The following is a 24,015-nucleotide window of genomic DNA, read 5'->3' as shown; positions in this document are numbered from 1 at the left end:
CTTTCTCATTGTTCAATTTTGAAAATTTAAAGTTTAGCTCCACGTGGAGCCGCAACATGCTCTTCAAAATTAAATTTTTACCACCCATTGTGTTCGCTCAATTCAATAAAAACCGGCAGATAAGCGAACACAAAGGGAAAGGCCATATCAAAAGGGAAGCCGACAAAAGCGAAGCCGACTTTAAATTTTCAAAATTGAACAATGAGAAAGGTATCAAAAGCGGCGCCGACAGTCAGTTAAATTTCCAAATTTATGTAACACCGCATGGGGTTGTAAGAACATTTCCCATTGTTTAATTTCCGAAAAATCACCCCTGTGGAGTTACATAAATTTAGAAATTTAACTGACTGTCGGCGCCGCTTTTGATACCTTTCTCATTGTTCAATTTTGAAAATTTAAAGTCGGCTTCGCTTTTGTCGGCTTCCCTTTTGATATGGCCCTTTTCCCTTTTTTATTCTTTTTTTGGTACAAATTTTCGTAATTTTTTATTCTTTTTTTGGTACAAATTTTCGTAATTAATTGCAATTACTCAAGAAGCTAATTGAGTAATTGCAATTATAATTACGACATTCCCTCCCTCAAGTTATGCCTCACCTACCTACGAAAGATTCAAAAAAATCGGCCCATTCCTCTAAGAGAACATTCGAGCCAAAGAATTTTTCAACTTTCGGAACGAAACCAATAGTGTGCTACGCACACTAAAAAGTAAATTTTGAAATTTTAAGCCCCGTTAAAAATGGGATGGTTCATGGTAGGGATCCAAAATTTTCCCAACAGTCGTTTGAGGTCTCCTTACCACTTTTTATCAACCCCTCCCTTTAATTTTCCAAAAAAAAAATAAAGAATGAGCTGAAGTTCATATCCACAGATTTTAGGACATTTTTTTGTGAAACTGAAACTTCTAAAAAAATTCCGAAGCCTACAAAACAGCTCAAAATCACCCCATCTCATTTGGCATGTCAATTTTAATGGTTTTTAGGGCACTTTTTGAAAATCTGGAATTTTCAAAATATTCCTGGAGGATCCAGAAACGCTTTGAAATCACATTCAATCAACTTCAGCACGTTAAAATTGGAGTATAAAAGCAAATTTTAGCTTTTCGACTTCATTGAGTAAAATTTGGAGGAAATTTTCATCCTCAAAAATCTGCTGGAGGCTCCAGAACTTCTCTCAAAACGAGTTCGAAACCACTTCCAATCGATTTGAGAAATTTAAAATACATATAAGGCCACTCGTCAAATTTCAGAAATTTTGATTTCGTCCCATTCTTGGCTCAAATTGATTTTTAAAAATACACCAAGAATCGCAAAATTCACTTATTAGCAGCTGAAATGTTGACTGATGATGTGGTCTTTAGATTTAGGTATCTTCGTCCCGTTTAGAAACATTTTTTAAAATCACAATTTCTTCACAGGATACCTTCCAGGCAACACTTCCAAACAAATTTTCAACCCCAATCGTACGTATTTTTTTAGTACTTGAACTTTTTTTACATGATAAAAATCAGCTTCAAGGGGTTTCAAGAAGGGTCAAGAACTTTTAAAAAACAAAATAAGAAAATAGACACTCATGAATAGAAAATACCCTCAAAAAAATAATAAAACTGAAAAAATTTTATTTCAGTTCCAGTCAATTTCAATTTCTTGTTCCTGAAAAAGAACTAAGGCATCACTCTCAGCTCTGCCCATTCCAGGTTCATACCTAATTCATCGACTAATTTTCATTTTTTTTTTCTCAAATTAAAAAAATATACAATGGTTAAACTCACCAACCTCTTTAGCCTATTATTTTGTCTCACTTCTGCAGCAAAATTTGGTACTCACCTGAAACACAAAAATACAAAATAACATTATTTGGTTGTTTAAGAAAAAATTATGGGAAAACATGCTTTAAATTCATAAGTAGGTAGGTAAGCAAATTGAAAACTTAATGAATGATACTTGAACAATAACTCGAGTAAGAAGGAAAATTTTATGATCTAAAATATCCATATTTGACTTCCTTTTTAATCCTTAAATTAATGATTTTTTTGGGGGATTCTTTTTTTAAGGGATGAGAAAAATAGGTCGATGGGGGGGGGGGAGGGTACAAATATTGAAAATTTTCCACATGGTGAAAAAACCCCCATTTGTATTTTTTGAAAGCGAGATAAGGAGAAATAATTAGAAATGGGATGAGACCTGATCACAGCAGACGCTCAATACAGTCAATATACTCGTATATATTTTTTTTCAACACCCACTCAAAATTTTAATATTTTGAGCTCTCTAAAATATGTACCTATGTACATATTAATCGCAATTCGTTACGTTCCTTATGAAAAAAAATCAATTTTTTTATCAATATTTTTTTGGCAACAAAATCAAAATCAATTTTATTCATTTCAAAGTCCTTGGCTGTACAAAAATGCATCAATTTCTATACTTTCCACAACCAACCATCATAGGTAAATAATACGGCAAAAAAAAACACACCGACAAATTGAACTTGAAACAACTACATAATTAAATAGGATACTGCAATTTTTTGGACAAATTATTTCGACTATATGACGTTTTTACTCGTATTTTTCTATGTAGTTTTCCTTGGCTACATGGATGTGATTTCTTTTCCTTGTAAATTGTAGAGCAATGCCGCCAATTTAATCACTCTCGTGAATAAATTCTCGATGATTTGTTGACGCAACAAAGTCTGGCGTTTGTATTTTACGATCGCGATTATCTCGCTTTTTTTCCTGATTAAATTTCAACCCCTGACGCCGATTCGAATCCGAATCCGCAAAAACTGAGCATTAATTAGACACATTCTTCTCGACAAATCGAATGAATGAACCGAAGATTGCGCATTTACGCGGAAACCTGGCTTATTGCGCGGGAAAAAAAGCCACGAATCTTGCTCCAGCAATCACGTACTTACGCGAATTCTTCGACTATTTGTACGTCGTTGATTATCGAGATCACCGATTTTAGCGATGTTGTTTGGGTTGGCGATGTCGATGGCGAATGCTGTGTAGTGTGTCTGTGTACACGAGTTTGAAAAATGAAAACGTTGTGTGTCGGCTCGATTAAGCAATAATTTATAATTAATATTTATATCTCGGTGCGCGCGATTCGATGGACGGAGGACGGACGGACGCGGGACTGATGCGGTACTGTACTTGTATATACAATCATATAAAGTCGTATAATACGATACGTACCCAATGTAGGTATATAATGACGTATTTATATATTTTTTTACTATTTTTCAAGGTGGTTAACAAAAACGTACGTATATCTTTTTTCGAAGGCGGGTTTGACCAGATTGGGTCTATCGCGCGTTTAGCCGCGACTCTCTCGGCGCGGCTCGATGCTGTGGATGTGTATAGCTTAGCTATAGAGCTATATACTCTCCTCTCGTACAGATATACTCGTATGTGTGTGCGAGTGTACGTAGCATGATAGAAATGACCCCGAGATTAGATTACACACCAGTGGCGAAGGAGCAAAGAGGCGATCGCGTTTCACCTGAGCATCTGAGCTGGGGGCCTCACCCGGAGGCGGCTCGCCTTAGGACAGCATTCCAGTACTTTTGTAGTTATCTGGTCCAGTGGTTCCGAAACTAAATTCGCGTCGTCTTCATCGTCTACCACCTCATCTTTGTACGCGTGGTGTGTTACTTTCCAACGGCCAGCCACACTGCCAGAGGTATCTAGACTTACCGAAAGGTGTACACACAGTACACTGTACGTAGATACATAGATTCGTTCGTGGTCTTTTTTTCTTCTTTTTTTTCGTTTGTCCTGCTTTGAGGTCCAATCGTGCGATCATGTAGCGCCACACCATCGACAGTGCACGTGCACTGGGTAATGTTGTGTAAATTGTAAATTGAGCATGCGAAGATAATCCAATAATTCGGTACTTTATGATTTTTTTTCAATAAACCAATAATGGTAATGATGATCGTCTTTTAAAAATTGGCATACTTTTTACTCGTTTTTTTTTTGTGTGTTTTATTCTTTCTGCTATGATACTGAAATATATATTGAAATTGACATGAATTTCGTTACTTTTTCAGGGAAAAAAAGAGATTAAATTGTCACGAATCCGATTAAAAAAATGTATGGACCAATAAACCATTTCAAAAAACTGGACAAAATACACATTTTGATTTAGCCCCAGATAGAATGAATCGTTTGCAAATGATTTGAAGAGACTGGTATGTATTTTGGTACAACCCCCCCCCCCCATTATTATTATTCAAGAGGAGGGTGACATCAATCTCATAATTTGTACTCACCACATAGTTTGATTGGAAAAAACGAGGTGATGAAGAGGAAGGTATTGAGGGGGGGGGGATGAAAATCTGTTTCAGGCCTCCATTACAAAGCTTGTAGATACTCAATTTTTCAGACAAAAAAAGATCACTTTAGTGACCGAAAAAGCTTGAAAAAGTAGCCAAAAAAGCGACAAGACACGAGGAAAACATTGTAGAAAAAAATCTCTAAAAGCAGAACATTTCATTTTGAAATAATATTCTGGTTTTCAATTAAAATATAATAACAAAATTTACGATAAACACTTGGAAAATTGTAGCAAAATACAGGACTTTTTCACAATTATTAGCAAAAAAAGTGATTTTTTTCCGTAAGTAATACTGTCAAAAAACTAGAATTATTTGTCAACTTTAGGGGGAAAAAAAATTAAACAATTTTTGAGAAAATGAAAATTTTTGAAATTTCTTGCAAAAAAAACATGACAATTTTCTGCAATTTTTGGTAAGAAACGAGACCTTTTGACTTTTTAAGGCTGAAAGCGAAACTTTTTGCTATTCTTGGGTAGGAAGCGAGACATTGAAAATATAATTTCATCAAAAAGCAGAGTTTTTTATTTTTAGCATTTTTTGTCAAAAAAAAAGCCATAGGCAAAAAAAGTCAATTTTTGGGAAAAAACTAGAATTTGACAATTTTAACACAAGGAAGGATTTTTTGAAAATTTCTGGCAAAAAAGCGAGACTTCGGAATTTTTTTTGGAAAAAACGAGAATTTTTAGGCATTTGAGAGAACAGGCGAGATTTCTCGCATTTTTGGTCGAAAGAGAGACTTTGAAAATATACTTACATAATTTTAACAAAAAGCAGAGCATTTTAACAATTTTGGCCAAAAATGTGAAACTTTTCAGCAGCTTTGCAAAAAATCAAAAATTTTTGAATATTTTTAGCAAAAAAGTTACATTTTTAAACAAATTTTGCTAAAACACGAGAATTTTGCCAGAATATGTAGCAAGATTTTTGCAGTTCGCCAAAAAACAGAACTTTGGCAATTATTTTGTCGAAAAAGCAAGACTTTTTTTTGGCAATTTTTGAAAATAACGTGAGATTTTTTACGACTTTTAGGTGAAAAAACAAAACTTTTTGGATGATTTTCGGCGAAAAATGAAAGAAAAACTGGGGAAAAAATAATATTATTTTACCCAACTTTTGAAAAAAAAAACGAGACTTTGGTGAAATGGAGATGATTTTTTGACAATTTTTGTCGAAAAAGCAACCGTTTTATACAATTTTTTGGTGAAAAAACAGCTTTTTAGTATTTCGGATTTTTAGAAAAAATTTGAGACTTTTTGGTCTTTTTTGCAATTATTGGAAAAAATGACGTTTTATGGGAATTTTTGTGGAAAAGGAAGAATTTTTTAGAATTTTTTGGTGAGAAAAGGGATATTTTTTTGAAATAAAAAATTCTGCCATGAAGCGAGAATTTTGGCCAATTTTTGGGGAAAAAAGCAAGACTTTTGGGCAATTACTAGCAAAAAATTATATTTTCTCCAATTTCCGTCGAAAAAGTTGACTTTTTGCAACTATTTTTATGAAAAAAGAATTCCTTTTGATACTTATTAGTTCTCGACAAAAAAAGTATGAATTTCGTCCAATTTTTAGAGAAAAAAACTTGAGACTTTTTGGATTTTTTTTTTTGCTACTTTCGACAAATAAGTGACATTTTGTCGAAAAATGTCAACTTTTTGGTGAGAAAACGAGCAAAAAAGCGAGAATGTTTGGACATTTCTCGCAAAAAACAAAAATTTTGGGCAAACACTAGCAAAAAATTATGTTTTCCCCAAATTTTGTCCAAAAAGCAAGACTTTTTGCAACAAATTTTATGAAAAAAGAATTCCTTTTAATACTTATTTCTCGACAAAAAAAGTATGAATTACGTTCAATTTTTAGAGAAAAAAACTTGAGACTTTTTGGATTTTTCCTGCTGCTTTTGACAAAAATGTGACATTTTGTCGAAAAATGTCAACTTTTTTGCAACTTTTTGGTGAGAAAACGAGCAAAAAAGCGAGAATTTTTGGCCATTTTTCGCAAAAAGCAAAAGTTTTGGGCAAACACTGGCAAAAAATTATGTTTTCCCCAAATTTTGTCCAAAAAGCAAGACTTTTTGCAACTATTTTTCTGAAAAAAGAATTCTTTTTGATATTTAGTTCTCGACAAAAAAAGTATGAATTTTGTTTAATTTTTAGAAAAAAAAACTTGAGACTTTTTGGATTTTTCCTGCTACTTTTGACAAAGATGTGACATTTCGTCGAAAAATGTCAACTTTTTTGCAACTTTTTGGTGAGAAAACGAGCAAAAAAGCGAGAATTTTTGGTTATTTTTCGCAAAAAGCAAAAGTTTTGGGCAAACACTGGCAAAAAATTATGTTTTCCCCAAATTTTGTCCAAAAAGCAAGACTTTTTGCAACAAATTTTATGAAAAAAGAATTCTTTTTGATATTTAGTTCTCGACAAAAAAGTATGAATTTTGTTTAATTTCTAGGAAAAAAAAACTTGAGACTTTTTGGATTTTTTTTTGCTACTTTTTTGCAACTTTTTGGTGAAAAAACGAGCAAAAAAGCGAGACTTTTAGGCCATTTTTCGCAAAAAGCAAAAGTTTTGGGCAAACACTGGCAAAAAATTATGTTTTCCCCAAATTTTGTCCAAAAAGCAAGACTTTTTGCAACTATTTTTATGAAAAAAGAATTCCTTTTGATACTTAGTTCTCGACAAAAAAAAGTATGAATTTCGTTCAATTTTTAGAGAAAAAAACTTGAGACTTTTTGGATTTTTTTTTGCTACTTTTTTGCAACTTTTTGGTGAAAAAACGAGCAAAAAAGCGAGACTTTTAGGCCATTTTTCGCAAAAAGCAAAAGTTTTGGGCAAACACTGGCAAAAAATTATGTTTTCCCCAAATTTTGTCCAAAAAGCAAGACTTTTTGCAACTATTTTTATGAAAAAAGAATTCCTTTTGATACTTAGTTCTCGACAAAAAAAGTATGAATTTCGTTCAATTTTTAGAGAAAAAAACTTGAGACTTTTTGGATTTTTTTTGCTACTTTTGACAAAAAAGTGACATTTCGTCGAAAAATGTCAACTTTTTTGCAACTTTTTGGTGAGAAAACGAGCAAAAAAGCGAGACTTTTTGGCCGTTTTTCGCAAAAAGCAAAAGTTTTGTGCAAACACTGGCAATAAAAATGATGTTTTCCCCAAATTTTGTCCAAAAAGCAAGACTTTTTGCAACTTTTTGGTCAAAACCAGGAATCTTGGAAATTTTTAGCAAATTTACACTTCCAAATAATTGTTGGGAAAAACGTGAGACTTTGGATTTCTTGTGAAAACCCCACAGTTCTAAAAATTTTTTTTTTACAAGAGACGAGACTTTTTGAAAATTTTCACGTGAGGTTGGATTTTTTACAATTTTTGATTTTAACCATAAAACAAATAATTATAATGAAAATTGGAAATCGGATTATCGGCTATGATTTTAAGAAACAATTGATCTGAAAAATAACAATCACTGATTTATTTAGTATCATGTTCTTTTCACTGTTTTTTGAAATACAGAGAAAAATCATTGACTGGTCAGTGAAGGTCGACTGCTACGATTTCCTCGCGAATACTGATTGAACGAGTGAGCAAATCAATATTCATGGATTTATTCGTTGAAACCAAAATTGAAAATTAAAGCAGCTGCTATGGCTAAAAAAAAAAATGATTGGAGAAGTGCAGATAGTCACTGATTGATTGAGCGATTTTTCACTATTTTATGCTATGTGGAAATCTGTGATGATTTCCTCGTATAATTATTCATTGGATCAGTAATCAAATCATTCACTTGACTGTTAAAATTAAAGTCAGTACAGTTATGACTAAAGAACTGATTCCAAACATAAAACTGGTTGATTTCGCGATTTTTTTTTTGTGTGAAATTACAACAATCCATAGACTGATCAATGAACATCTACTCTGATTTTCTCTCGATTATTGAACCCATTGATCATAATCAAGTTATCAGTAAAATCTTCCAATTGTCAAATCGACTCACATCTCCTAATTTAAATTCTCGTCACGAAAAAATCCCCCCTTTTGGTCCCTCTATCACCAAAAACCCCTATCCCAAACTTTATCTTCCCACCTCTCTCCTCCTCACACACTCGACACTCCGACTACCGTACACGCCGAAGAAAAAAAACCTCACAGCGATAAAAATCGCCACCATGTTACGAACCATTTGAATTATAGTCGGCACAATCAACACACACGGACCAGCATCCACCAATCTCTCCGTACCCCTCTTGTTAGCATAACGGTGCAGGAACGGATCGGGATCCTTCTCTCTCTCGTCCATCAAAAACCAGCTTCAGACCATAAATGTTATTATATCGTATGCGGAGCAACAACAACGGCAACGTTAAAGTTCTTCGTTTTTTTTTTTTTTTCATGTGTATAGGTACGTTTTTCCCCTGTATCTTTTTCTCCTTCCTCTTATAGATTCTTCTTACAATGAGCGCGAAGAGAAACATCGCGTCTGAATAAAAAAAATAGAAAAAAGTGTCTTTGAAAAAAGGCGATGAAGGCCTCTGTGTGAGAGGATCTTATCGATATGTTGTGGTCAACGCAAGTCGCAAATGCGAGTAATAAGTGTTGAAAGTCATGGCACACGCGTTTCATTCTCACATGGGTGAGCGAATGTGCCAATATCTTCGAAGAGTTAGAGACAGAGAGGTACCTCATAGTATGTATAGGTAGGTATGCCATCCATATATCGTGTACAGGTACACAAATGGTCGTATACTTAGATATTCGTGTACCTATATACTCTTACTAAGTGTTGGTATACTATACTGGAATATAAGAGAGTTATTATTACTGGAGAGGTTTTTTTTTGAGCCGAGCCGTGTGTTCTTCCGCTTACACATAATTATATACCAGCTAGACGTATCGATAATAGTTTATAATGGCATCTGACCGATTTACCATAATTTTTAACTCCGACTCCGACTGTTGGTATCTGAATCTATGGTCTCTCGAACGCGAATCTGCTCCTACATATGATTCGTTTGGTGAAATTACCACTATATAGCTACAGTACCAGAAGAGCACGTATTTTCTCCAGGTACTAGGTATCCTCAACCTAGTCTCAGAGCAGTCTGCTGTGGCTGTTCGCGCACGCCAGCCTTCTTCCATAAACTAAAATACTATATATCTTTTGTAATTTAATCTTGAAATGTGAGTTCGTGAGCTAGCTAAGGTAGAATCTAGGCGAAGAACTGGCACTTTATGGCATCAACAGTACGTATTTATACCTGCTGCTCATCTCTGTATATAGTGGGTACCTCTCTCAGTACTATACGGTAAGCTTTGGTGTCCGTTTTGAAGGTTTTTCCACTGAATTAAATTCCGACTATAAATGTTTTGACGTGTTTATAGAGTGAACGCGAACTCGATGGATGCTAGTTGGTATTTGCTGGTATCCATAAAAAAAAAGAAGAAAAAAACGCGGTATACCGAACAACATATACACACATAGGTATATCGCAAATCCTACACTAGTTGGCAAAATATCCTCCCTGTGCCCCTTTTGCCTTGTCCAATACACACCTTAAGACGAGCGCGTGAATCATCGGCTCGTTAAGTTCGCGGTGGCGCGGGCGACTCTCTTGGATGAAGACCGACGGACGCACTGCGTATATTAGGTAGATACCTTACCGGCTGGTGATGGAATCACATCGCTAATGATGTGAAAACGAGTACTCGAAAGTGGCATTCGTCTTATCATTAATGGTACAATAAGGAGAGGTAAGTATTTATAAGCTTACTATACGAGTGCTATAATATCGTTATGTAGTATTGGCTTATAATATCTGCGTAGACCTTTTTGTATGGGTCATACAATTGCAAGGGGAACAGAAGATTGCTCGTAATTAGCAGGTATGCTTTTCTGAAATTTTAAAAGTTTTGGAGCAGGTAGTTTGGCAAACACTGTCACGATTGCGGATAATGTTCAGGATGGGTCGATTTGATTTTTGAATCATATTTGCAAGCAAATTAGCTATACATTCTCTCGATAATTATGTAACGATAATGATGAGATTGAATACCAACAATAAAACGGTATTATAATGAAGGATGAGTCATTGTCATCTTTAGTTTGTATAATTTTTTCAATTTTTTCAGCTAGGTGAGTCATTTGAGAGGTTGTGGATTATGGTATTCTGAAAAAAAGAATCGTTGAATCGTTGTATAGTGAACGGTAAAGATGAGTCAATTTCGACAACTGAAGTATTAAAACATAGGGGAGGGGTTTCGTTTTCAGTTTCTTTAACGAATATTTCTTGAAAAAAAATAATGGCAAAAAGGCTCAATTTTTCAGAGTTTATTCGTTCGCGAACCTCTGATCAAATCGTTCGCGAACGATGTCAATCTCATAATATATTTTATAAGTGGATTAAAGAATGTTTTGTTTTGTCTGATTAGATTTCCAAGTGATTCAGTCGTTCTTCAATGAATCATTGTTAATGAGCGAATCGTTCGCGAACGAATCGAAATTTTTTACCTTGGAGCGAATCATTTTCAATTTCTACTGATAGATTTGAAAAAGTATTTTTTTTTTTCACTTTCTTTTTCATCGTATTTAATGTAGTGATTCAATCGTTCTTGAACGTTTTCTAGATTCTGAGCAAATCGTTCGCGAACGAATTGAGCCAAGTTTTTGATGACGGGATAAAAACTTTAAACTGTCAAAGTTTCGTTACGTCATCTATACCTAATTCAATTTTTCAGTGATTCAATCGTTCGCGAACCTCAGATCAAATCGTTCGCGAACGAATCGTTTACAATTTTTATAGGTGAATCGAAGAATGCTTTATTTTGTCTTGTTATGTCTGATTTTATTTCCAAATAATTCAGTCGTTCTTCAATGAATCATTATTTCTGAGCGAATCGTTCGCGAACGAATTGACATTTTTTTACCTTTGAGCGAATCATTTTCAATTTCTACTGATAGATTTGAAAAAGTATTTTTTTTCACGTTCTTTTTCACCGTATTTAATTTAGAAGGTAGTGATGCAGTCGTTCTCGAACGTTTTCTAGATTCTGAACAAATCGTTCGCGAACGAATTGTGCCAAGTTTTTGATTACGGGGTGAAAACTAAACTTACAAAGTTTTGTTACGTCATCTATACTTAATTCAATTTTTCAATGATTCATTTGTTCGCGAACCTCTTATCGAATCGTTCGCGAACGAATCATTTACAATTTTTATTGGTGGATCAAAGAAGAATGCTTCATTTTGTCTTGTCAAGTCTGATTTGATTTTCCAAATAATTCAGTCGTTCTTCAATGAATCATTATTTCTGAGCGAATCGTTCGCGAGCGAATTGACATTTTTCACCTTTGAGCGAATCATTTACGATTTCTATTGATAGATTCGAAAAAGTTTTTTTTTCACGTTCTTTTTCACCGTATTTAATGAAGAAGGTAGTGATTCAGTCGTTCTCGAACGTTTTCTAGATTCCGAACAAACCGTTCGCGAACGAATTAAGCCAAGTTTTTGATGACGGGATAAAAACTGTCAAAGTTTCGTTACGTCATCTATACCTAATTCAATTTTTCAGTGATTCATTCGTTCGCGAACCTTTGATCAAATCGTTCGCGAACGAATCATTCAAAATTTTTATTGGTGGATTCGAGAATGCTTCATTCATTGCTTTGTTTTGTCCTTTTGTCTTGTCATGTCTGATCTGATTTCCAAATAATTCAGTAGTTTTTCAATGAATCATTGTTTCTGACCGAATCGTTCGCGAACGAATCAAGATTTTTCGCTTTTTATCAAGTCGTTTGCGAGCGAATCATTTTCATTTACCATTGATGGATTCGAAAAAGGACTTTTTTTCACGCACTTTTTCACTGAATTTAATTTAGTAGGAAGTGATTCAGTCGTTCTCGAACGATTTGTAGATTCTGAGCAAATCATTCGCGAATGAATTGGGTCCAGTTATTGATAATAGGATGAAAACTGTCAAATTTTTCCATATTCAATTCAATTTTTCAGTGACTCATTCGTTCGCGAACGATTTTTATCCTCTGACCGAATCATTCGCGAACGAATCAAGATTTTTCGATTTTTATCGAGTCGTTCGCGAGCGAATCATTTTTATTTACCATTGATGGATTTGAAAAAGGACTTTTTTTCACGCACTTTTTCACTGAATTTAATTTTTAGTTGGAAGTGATTCAGTCGTTCTCGAACGATTCATACATTCTGAGCAAATCATTCGCGAATGAATTGGGTCCAGTTTTTGATAATAGGATGAAAAATGTCAAATTTTTCCATATTCAATTCAATTTTTCAGTGACTCATTCGTTCGCGAACGATTTTTCTCCTCTGAGCAAATCGTTCACGAACGAATCATTCACAATTTGTTTTGGTAAATCGAAGAATGTTTTGTTTTGTCTTTTGATGTCTGATTTGATTTTTAAAAGAAAGTGAATCAGTCGTTCTTCAATGAATCACTGTTTCTGAGCGAATCGTTCGCGAACGAATCATCATTAATATTCATGATATGGATTTGAAAAGGTCAAATTTTTCTACATTCTCCTTCACTGTAATTACTGTACCACACTTGCTCGATTTAGTAATAGTGATTCAGTCGTTCTCGAACGATTTGAAGATTCTTAGCAAATAAAACGTGAACAAATTGAATCAGGTTTACGCAGATCGGATTAAAATTGTCGAATTTTATTGTTGATTCTATCATTCGTATCCTAAGTCTTAACTCTTATTTGAATTTCTGAATGATTCATTTGCTCGTGAATGATTTTTTTCCTCTGAGTGAATCGTTCACGAACGAGTCATTCACAATTTTTATGGTAGATTGAAGAATATTTCGTTTTGTTTTCACACTTTTCACGCATTCATAGTGCTTCAGTCGTTCCCGAATGATTCATTGTTTCTGAGCAAGTCGTTCGCGAACGAATCATATTCAGTTCTCATTGATGGATTGGAAAAAGTCAAAATTTTCCACATCTTATTTCAATGTATTTAAATCAGTCGTGATTCAGTCACTCGCGAACGATTTCTCAATTCTGAACAAATCGTTCGCGAACGAATCGAGTCTAATTTATGATGATATGTAGAATTAAAACGGTCACACTTTCCTCATATTATCCATAGCTATTTCACGTTTTCAGCGTGATTCATTCGCGAACGATTTTTCTCATCTGAGCAAATCGTTCGCGAACGAATCATTTACAAATTTTATCTAATATGTAGAAATGCAATGATAACGTAGTTATCTGCTTAAAATATGAACAAATCGTAAAGATAATCAGAAAAACTGACACTAAACTGATTGAAAAACTCGTCAAAATTATCAAAATTTATAAAAATTACCTAAAAAATGCAAGAAATTTTTTGAAAATTTAAAAAAAGTTGTACTTAGTTTGACCCAAATTATACCTTTAAATACTTTTATGGGAGCGTTTTCATCTTCTTTGTGAAAAAATCAGCTAATGACTTATTAAAAAAGTATCTGGACACAGGTGCCTATATATACGGCGAATTGGTTATGCAAATTTATCAACATTAGGCTTTTACAGAAAATGTGTCGAAAAAAACTTTTTCTTAATTTTCATAAATTTTCACATCAATTTCACTGATTTTCTGATGAATTTATAGTATTTTTTTTTTTTATTTCATTTCAAGAAACTGCAATTTTTGACGATTTTGTAGATCGAATTGCCTTTTTTTCAAAACGATTTTTGTGACTATTCTTGCAAAATTTTTGAACATTTTTTCTGAAATGTGACTAAACATTTTGAATTAATTTTGTCATTTTATCACATTTTTCCCCACCATTCTCATCTAACTGAAAGTCAATTTTATAAATATATTTTTTTTTCTTCAAAATTTCATATATTTTTCATCTGGTACCAAATACGTCCAATGTATCATATCTTCACTCAACTCACTACAATCTCAATCAACTTATTCATACGGCCAAGACTAGTTCGATGATGAATCAAATTATCCGCGAATGATTCACAAGCCATCAACAACTTTCAACTTGTTACATCAATACCGAGAAAAATCCAACGCACTCGATAAGGAAATACTCGTGTCATTTCACAAGTCAAACATCCGATTTGAAATTACAATCAACCGAATGAAAAAGGTCGGCGGCGTTAAAAATCACACGTAACGAAATCCACTATACCTGTTTTCATCTCTTGGACAACCCAAATATAAAATGGAATAAAAATCTTACAAAATTCAAACAACAATACGAGGAACCCAATTACGCTTATTTTTTTCCCCTGCAACACACAATTCTAGACTCGAACTCACTATCAGTGCAGGTCTAGACCTCTACAGTCTACACTACATACATCCACCTGACAACGACACAATTCCGCAGATTGAAAAAATTCGCCACAATACAAAGATATAATATTGTACTAAAGAAGACTCGCTATGTACAAAAATCACCACGTTGTACGCAGATCCCGAGCCCGACAAACAAGCAGGCGAGGTGAAGAGGTGTGAGTTCTGAAAAGGAAAAACAAGGGAACAGGTTTGCAATGTACGGAATCGCACAAGCACAACAACTGTGTGTGGAGAAAAAACGTGGGTTTGCAGGAGTTGATTCACAATGACTAGCGAAACCGGGTCGGAATCCCTTTCGTTTTTTAAAAATTTTCCTCCCATTATTCGAGTACCATAGCTGTGGCTTTATACGTTCGATGGTTTGGTTCTTATGGGAGGAAAGAGAGAGAGAAAAAATCTCTTGGACATAACTGGTTACACGATGATCATTTTTTTTTCAATTAATACCATACTGGACGGTGTGAATATATATTTTCTTTGGTTCAAACACACACATTAGCCGAGACTAGTTTGCTAATTGAATCGTTATAACAATTATCTCGCCAACATTATGACAATTTATTTTACAGCTTCGGCGTCGCAGAAGTGGTCAACTGGTCGTTTGTTCGCCGCCATTTCCATTTTCACTCATCATACGACAAGCTATTTCATCATCTTCTCAACTGCTTCGAAGGTGCAATAAACGATTTGGACTATCGCTGTTCCAAATCAGCCACCGATTTCGATTTCAATCACCTCCTGTACGTTTCTCTAGCTCGTTGTGAGCCACCTTTTTGAACCAGCATACGCCACATTCAGCTTCAGCCATCCCTCGTGTAAAAAATGTAATCTCATAACACCATGCACCTGAGATGGTATCGTGATAAATGGTTTTTCTCGGAATCTGCGAGTAACTGAATCGGTTGCGATTCAGGTAAAAGTCTTGGACGCGCGCACCATGCAATGCAACCTGCATTCAGCACGAACCTTCGACTCAGCAGCATCGTATAGACCAAGACGACACGAACTGGTCAGACGAAGGAGTAGCAAAATGCTTTGATAAAAAGAAACCACTCGCACTCGCGCCGAGACTCCACATACTAAACATACGTTTCTCGAGTCGAGAAAGAATGAAGAAAAAAAAAGGTATTCCCTACATTTCCTTAGGGGGTTTCTTTACGTATATATTTAACGGTACACAGGCCAAATACTCTTCTTAAAATCGTCTCTGCGTTTAGAACAGGTTAGCTTCCTTTCCTTCGTATATGAGTTGCCACAGAGATACCTGAAGAAGAATCGTTTTCGTTGCTCTTGTTGGTTTTGTTTGTGTGGCCGATTACGTGCAGTTGTTACTTTAATTATATTTTTCCTTCGTCGCAATATCACGACAAACAAAAAAAAAATGAGCGAGCCTATTAAAAAAATATTTAGGTTAAAAAGAGAGACGCTGGCTGGCGCGCGACTTTACAAAACATGTACATACAAGTACCTTTAGTAGGTACCTACACAGACGCCGAAAATTAAAACCAATTTCACTTGTAATTAATTTTTCAAAGGTGTGATAAGTTGCGCTTGTTTTGCTCACGGTTTCATTTCTCTTTCTTCTCGCTCTTCCTGAAGGTATTACATACCTTCTTGTTTAAGTACAACGCATTACATGTACCTATATCTAGTGCGAAAAACACTCCTCGAACATGGTTCGTGTCCATTTCACGCCTAAATGCCGAATTAAATTCAACATCGATACTTGTTTACAAAGCGGACATTTTTTTTTCTGTACTCAAAATGATTAACTACTTTCAAATTTTTTCATCCCCTGGCACACTATTCTGGTCTGTGGTCAATTGCATCTCTTGTATAATGTACTCTGCTTCCTTCACCACCACCTAATAGTATTCCTTATACTACTCGTACGTTATAGAGAGGCCTCCAAAACACGACTTAATTGTCACTTTTTTTTTTGGTATGTACCTTTTCTGTCTTCTGACAAGTTGATACTGTATGTAGTGGAGAAAAAAGAAATTTCAAATCGATAGGTATAATACTGGAACATGTTCGATGTGTATTTTACTCCGGCGGCGGTGACCGTCGTCGCGTCGTCGGTTCCTCTCGCGAATGCGAGGTATTTGACCTGATAGGTAGAGGTACGGTGCAATTACACATTATTTTTTGGAGATCTTGTACATTTTATAAATGTATAAATGTGCAGCGGATACATGACTTCGGCATATCTGTTATATTGGTACGAGTACATACAAGACGTAGGTATATGTATGAACATTTGACCGGCTTCTCGTCGCTAAAGAAATGGAGCATTTTCACTTGGACTAGACGTTTATCCATGACATCTCCGGACTTGTTTTTTTTTTTGCTGCCGATGTGCTTTTATCGATCATCGAACGTTGAAAAGTGTGAGACGATATTAAATCGAGTGATCGAGTTGTTTGGATTTTTCATCGAGCTGGCGATAGGTTTGACGAAAATTGATGAAAATGGTTTCAGTGAGAGGATGTATGAAGTCGAATTTTTTGGTGGGATAGGAGTTTTCATTTTTGAATATGTTGGTTGAAATTAAAAATCAGAAGCTGGAGACACTTCTTTCATACATTTATTCATTCAGAAGGACAAAATACGTTGGATTCAAGTTTGAAACATTATTTAATTCAAATACTGGCTTCTGATTGGTCATTTAAATAGATTTTCTCAGCTTATCAGTGTTTGAAGCTGAAGGTGCAAATATGGACTTGGATGAAATGATTGTGATTGCTTGAAAGTAGAAACTTTTGGAGAGGCTCTCCAGTCTCCACAGACTCTGAAAAAAAACTGAGTCTGGAGCCAGAGGAAAAATAAAAAAACTGGAGCCAGATCTCTGGACCAAAAACAGGGGGGGGGGGGACTGAGGTTCAAAACACTTTAATAAAAATCATAAAATAATGACCATGAAGATCGAGAAGGTGGCGTCTCTGTGGACAAGTTTTTGGAGGCCTTTGAAAGTTGAAATTTTTGAAGAAGCCTTCCAGAGACTTGATGAAAAGAAGTTTGGAAACGTGAAAAGGTTTTTGATAAAAAAAAATTGAAGAGCTGAAGACAAGACTGAGAGCTAGAAGTAATTTGATCAAAATATTGAGATCTGCTGGAGCCGGAGCTTCAAATATTTACCTACTTGGATAAGAATCATACGATAGAAGAATTTTGAAGCGGAAGAAGCGTATCCAAAGACAAGTTCTATCAGACACTCGATATCTTTGAAGGCATCTCCCAAAACCTCCGGAAAAAAGGAACCTGACTGGAGGCGAATTAAGGTCTTTTGACCGAAAACAGAGATATCGGAGCTTGAACTGGATTTGGAGGAAGGAAGTTTGATCAAAAATTGAAGAGATTGACGCTGGAAATACTTTGATATTCATTGAAGAAATGATAAAGAAGAAAAAAGGTATACGTAAAGACCTTTCAGAGGAAAAGTGGAGTCTCCAGCTTTTGAAGACACCTCCCACAGGCCTTTGAGAAAAAAGAGGAGCCTGAAAGCAGTGAAGGTAGATATTTTAGTCAATAATTGAAGAGCTTGAGCCTGATCTGGAAGCATTATGATCAAAATTGAGAAGCCAAATAAGCTGATGCTGATAAGACTTTGGTCAAAAATTGAGGAGCTGAAGCTAGAAATCCAAAATGCTTTGATACAAATCAGTAAAGCAAGTAATGATAAAACAACTAAAACAAGAATACAATTAGATAATTTTTATGACGATTTTTTGGGCGGAGTTTGTACTTTTGAAGGCATGGTTGTCATTGAAGCCTTATTTGAAGTTGCTTCTTAGAAGCTTTGGGGAAAAAATGAACCAGGTGGTGGAGAGTGGAGGCATTCTCCAATCTGGAGCCAGAGTTTGAATTTGGAGGCATTTTGGTCAAAAATTGGAGCCGGAGAGACAAAAAATTCCTCCTCTGCAGATTCCTAAAATTGTTCCAACATGAGAGCTTATTTAAAAATATAATAAGATTGAATTTAGAAAAAAATAGGATTCTGAAAAAATACTACATAATAAAATTTTTTGGCACTTTTGAACGTTGAATTTTCGAAAAGAGCATTTAACATAACTCCTATGATCAAGATTTAAGCTTCCCAAATTGATTTTTGGTAATTTTTTTGAAAGTTGGAATTCGCTACCTATATGAATTTTTTCAATAAAAAAAATAGTCCTTCACTCATCATAAAAAAAATGCAATGCAAGTTTTCAAATAAACGAAGTAGGTACTTACTTTTTCAAAAAAAAAAGTGAAAATGCGTTGCTTGACGATTCATCACCTTATTCCCTTCCCCTTATCAAATTCCATGATTTTTAGTCAATTTGAAGTCTCCAACGAAGACATCAAATTCTCTCAGTAGGGCTATCGTGAGAAGGGAGGAGCAAAAGGGGCAGTTTCAAGGGCCCAGCAAAATAAGAGGCTTGTGATGAAAAAAAACATTATTTTTTATTTCTCGAAACACAAATTCTCGAAAAAATTTTCTTGCTTCGCTCGGGCTTGTTTTCTTTCTTTTTTTTTTCAAAATCAAGATAGAAATTTCTGTTAAAAAAAAAAAACAAGTTTTAAACCCAAAAAATAGATTCTTCGTTCTCACATAGAAAAACTCCATTTGTATGCTTTTCGAAATACAAATTTTCGAAAGCTTTCGTCCTCGCATTTGTCTGAGCCTGTTCTCTTTTCCTTTTAAAAATTAATTTTCTAAAAAAAAATTATTCAAATTCTAAAATTTTGAAAACCAGCGCATTCGTTTTTGGGCATTACAAAATCAAAATTTTGAAAATCTCTCGTCTTCACTTCGCTCGAGCCAATTTCTTTCTCGTTTTAGAATAAATAAATTTCACATTTGAGGCTTCCTAAAATCAAAAAAAAAAAAAAAAAAAATTATAATAAAAATTTTTATAAGTCATTGATATTTTTCTCCACATAAGTCGACAAATCTCATTATAGCTTCTGCTTTAGAAAATAGGGCCCAACATGATATTCGCCCCTGCTGAAAATTTTATTTACTATTTCCACCAATTTTCGAGATGTCCAACATGAAGATCTACCATTTCAGCGAACTCTATCCGGGCTTTCTGCTACGCTGACCCCCCCCCCCCCGGCTGCAACGAAATGGCGGTATCTCCATTGGGCAAATTATTGTAGGGCTACTAAAAGTTGTTTTCTTCAGTTTAAAAGAGATTTAACTTGAACTATTATATTTTTGGAAAACAACAATTGGAAATGTTCATCTTCCAGAACCCATTTCTCCTCCTCTTCCTCTTTAACACATTCGAATACTTACCCAAAAAACCACTGAAATGTTTTTAAGTTCCTTCAACAAGAACAATAATGCCTATTTCTTTCCTTCACATCAAAAATAAGTGGCAAAGTATCCACACAAGATTGATTATTGAATGATTTTGAAAATCTGTCATTTTCAAAACTTGGCTGGAAATTTCAGAATAGCTTTAAGCCACCTAAAACCCACTCAGACTGTTGAGATGACTTTCATATGTATGTAAATCTGTTGCAGGAGACTCCAAAACTGCAGAAAACGGATCGAAACCGTTTTCAATCGATTTTGTAGGTTGAAAATCGAATACACATCAAATTTCAGTTTTCTAGATTAATTTGGCAAAATTTTGATTTACATCCACTTCGGACCCAAATTTGATTTTCAAAAATTTACCAAAAATCAAAAAATTCTACGGTTTTTTGATCTAGCTTTGTCTGGTTCTAAAATTTCGCTGCTGGCTGCTGGTTGAGATGCGAAGCATTCACTTGACCAAGCACAGACTAATAAAGGAGTTCTCCAAAATAAAACGCAAAATGAACCATTTTTTCCTCAAATTGAGCAATTAGGTACAGGTAGATTAAATGCTTAAGTACATATATAGCTCACACAAGGCACGAAGAATTTATTTTGATTCAATTTAGGTGAATTCTAAGTCCTCTCCCAGAGACTCTCAATTTCGAAAACACGATAAACTGACAAAAAAATGACTCTCTTTTTTCCCCTTAAATGATAGTAGCTCTACTCCGAAGATTTTATTGTTCGATCAAAAGTGCTCATCTTTCCAAGTAAATCAACCCTCAAAAAAATTTCCAACCCGTCGAATTTCTCCCCCAAAAAACTCTTCGGTAAAATTTTTCATCCGACCTGGTTCATTCGACGATATATAGCAACAAAATAATAACCCACACTCGACACCTAGTTGACGCTCTCATGTATAATATGAGAGCTATAGCTACAGCAGCAGTATCCAGGCAGGCAGGCGACTATCGACTTGAATAGAGTTTCAAAGACAAACGAAATTTTTTCTACGGGTACATTCTTGAGACGATTCATCTCTGGGCCGACAATCACTACCAGTTGCAGGCACATCGCAGCTACTAAATTCCACGCTCGTATTGTTTCAATTATAATTAATCCGACGACTACGCTGCAGTGCTGCGCTGTGTTGTGTTGTGCTGTGCGCCAGGTTAAATTGAAATCAGGATACGTTCTCTCTCATGGCGAAGAAGATTAATTAAAAAATCGATTTTTTAATTTACAATACATAACGTATAGGTAAAGGTAATCTACACAACGTATAGAGTACACTATGTACCTACAGACAAGTGCACCGAAGGTGTAGATGTGAGACGAAGAGAGGAGCAAGAGAAATAAAGGTCGCTAGCCCGCCAGTGAGTGAGTAAACTCGTATATACATGGACGAGGAGAGTTTTCCCTTTTATTTTGTTGTCATCTTCTGTACTCATCTGGCTTATGAAACTGGTATTCTTTTTCATTTCGGACAAACAAACGCGCGCGAAAGGCCTGCGGGCCAGCGCCACACCGTAACAGTATTGTAAACGCCACCGTAACGAATTTACTACTATACTATACTATAAGAGTAGTGATTCTAGAAATCATTTACCGGAGTGATTCTCAATTTATGTAGCGTAGTAAAAATCCAGCTCACACATATTCCAGAGTACCTACCTACTGCAGATGAGTTACATGAGCTGAATCATCAACATCATCATCGCATCGTCATCCTAGGTACTATCTTTACAAGCTATATTATTGCCCATATCCATGTACATATAATACCATGCAGTAGGAAATTTAACACCATATAGTCGGCTAATTACTCGTCTAGATACATTTTCTTCGAGTACACGAAATGAACTCGACTATAATACCCTTACTGTCTCGTGTCTCTTTATGCGAACTTATCCATTGCACACGCCATAAGCAGATTTAATTTACTCATAGTCCGGCATATGACAATAGGAGTAATTGCACCCCCCCCCCTTCACCTCACAGCTCACCCATTCGACCCGTTAATTATTTTACATAGTCATTGGAAAATAATTTCGCAAATACCTCGTCGTTATTACTCTGCAAATCTTCGTTAATCGCCTGATTATCCTGATGGATGAGCACGAACGAGACGTCGTTATTATTATGATGATGAGCGATTTGCAGCTTTCTCGGAGATAAGGCGCCCACGTCTACGTCATCCGCATTCGGAGAGTCCATAAATTTACGTTTATTCGACGACGAAATGATCACATCATCTAGGACATCGCCACCGCTACCTTTTTGACCACCTCGAGGACTATCGCAAGTCTCCAGTTCTCCATTATCCATCATAAAAGCTTATTTCTTGTCGCAAAAAACGAACACAAGATGCGAAACTCAAAAACTGAAGCGATCTTTTAACAGCTTTAGGTTCTCCAACCGTGAGCTAGACGTTCAAAATCCGCCAACATTTTGCCTCCAATGTTCTACTGGGTGGTGATTGGATTCGGAAGAAGTCTGAAATATACACGATTCGTGTGTTGGGAAGAGAGAAAAACAAGAAATTGGTCTAAGCCGGCGTCTTCGTTTGAGAGAATAAAAAAGTGAAAAAGTTGGCATTTTGTCAAATATACTTACAACGTACGCGACAAAAAAATATTTTGAATAAATTATCTACGCGTTCGTACATTTATGAAATACTTCCGCAAAAATTCCTAGTTTATATTCTAATTATATACAAATTACTCATTTTATCATCAGGGTCGAGTAAAGTGCAGTTCTTTTCGCTTTTCGGCAATTACATCAAGTGATTTGACAAGTACACGTAAAAAGTTGTCTGGAAGGTGTTAATATATGAAGAGATAATTTGCAAACAAACATATCAATACGACACACGTGTATTGATATTTATATGGCCAGAAGTAGGTAGTTTTCGATTAAGAAAGTTGCTGATTTTTTTCGTGGTAAAATAGAAAGTTCAGTTTATGATTTTGCTTCAACTTGCTGCGAAAAAGTTTTACGAGTGAGGATTAATTTTTTCAACGAATAGGTACTTAGGTGAATTATTACAAGACCCGGTGATATTGAAAATGAAAACGTGAGGTGGATTTTTTTCTCAAATGAAAGAATTTTTGGGGTATCAAATTCTCAAGTGCACAAAATATACATTCTGGAAAGTTCTCAAAATTGAAAATTACTCAATGCATCGAGATTTTCTGAATTTGGCTCGAAGTTTTTCAAAAAACTGTTGAATATTATGTCTATATCGATATTTGGTAGGTAAAATATACTCCGTATGCACGAATGTGCATTACCAACTCTTATCTCTATTTCTCACACTCGTACCTGAACTTTTTTTACTTGTTGTTCGTTATCCTAATAAACGTTGTACACGTAACATGATCATTTATCTCGCTCGTACGTATAGTTCTCAGCTATACCTATTTTAACAAAAACTAACACTCTAACAATTGGAAAAAATTCAATAAAATTGCATTTATGTTCCACAACAGTCTGTTTTCAGAGTTATTTTTTTAACCAAGATGACATACAAGTAGGCCAAAGGAAGGCAGCACTTTCAATAGATCATTTTTTAAATATTTCAATTTCATTAAGGGGTAAGAGGAGGGTCGACATTTTTTCAGATCAAACAATTTTTAAATTTTAGGATCTTTAAAATGGAAAAATGGACCTAATATGTAGTTTCAAAATATTTTTAATTCAAAATTCAAAATTTTATATAAAGTTTTTTTTTAAATTTTTGCAAAAAAATCAGCAAGTACAAAAGCAATAAGATTGCAGAACAATTTTTAAATCTTCCAATTTAAAAAAAAAAGAGAAAATATGGTTAACATTTCTTCAGATCAAAAAATTTTCAAATTTTTGAGACCTTAAATACGTATGGAGCAATTAATATACCCAATAACTTTCAAAATATTGAAAAAAGGAGAGGAATTCTCAAAATTCAAAATTTGATTGAAAGTTTTTTTTTTGAAATTTTGGCAAAAAAATGAATACAAAAGCATGAGACTTTTGGTAAAACATTGTTTTAAATGTTTCAATTTTCA

The 24,015-nt window shown here is 34.8% G+C and overlaps 1 protein-coding gene across 6 annotated transcripts in view; it reads right to left on the bottom strand.

Moving 5' to 3' along the window:
• TfAP-2 (transcription factor AP-2) overlaps nt 1-24,015 on the bottom strand; it is a 245,737-nt gene that overhangs the window by 102,297 nt on the left and 119,425 nt on the right. For 2 of the 6 annotated variants that reach the window (XM_065355280.1, XM_065355281.1), the window contains exon 2: nt 22,031-22,465. The exons of the other annotated variants lie outside the window; for them this stretch is intronic. In XM_065355280.1, coding sequence (XP_065211352.1) covers nt 22,031-22,300 — 270 coding nt within the window. In that variant the 5' untranslated portion in view covers nt 22,301-22,465. The remainder of the gene's footprint in view (nt 1-22,030; nt 22,466-24,015) is intronic. 6 annotated transcript variants of the gene reach the window in all.

The sequence above is a fragment of the Planococcus citri genome, chromosome 3 (assembly GCF_950023065.1).
Source record: "Planococcus citri chromosome 3, ihPlaCitr1.1, whole genome shotgun sequence".
Lineage (NCBI taxonomy): Eukaryota > Metazoa > Arthropoda > Insecta > Hemiptera > Pseudococcidae > Planococcus > Planococcus citri.
The sequence above is the reverse complement of the archived record's forward strand: the minus strand, read 5'-3'. Positions and strand labels throughout refer to the sequence as shown.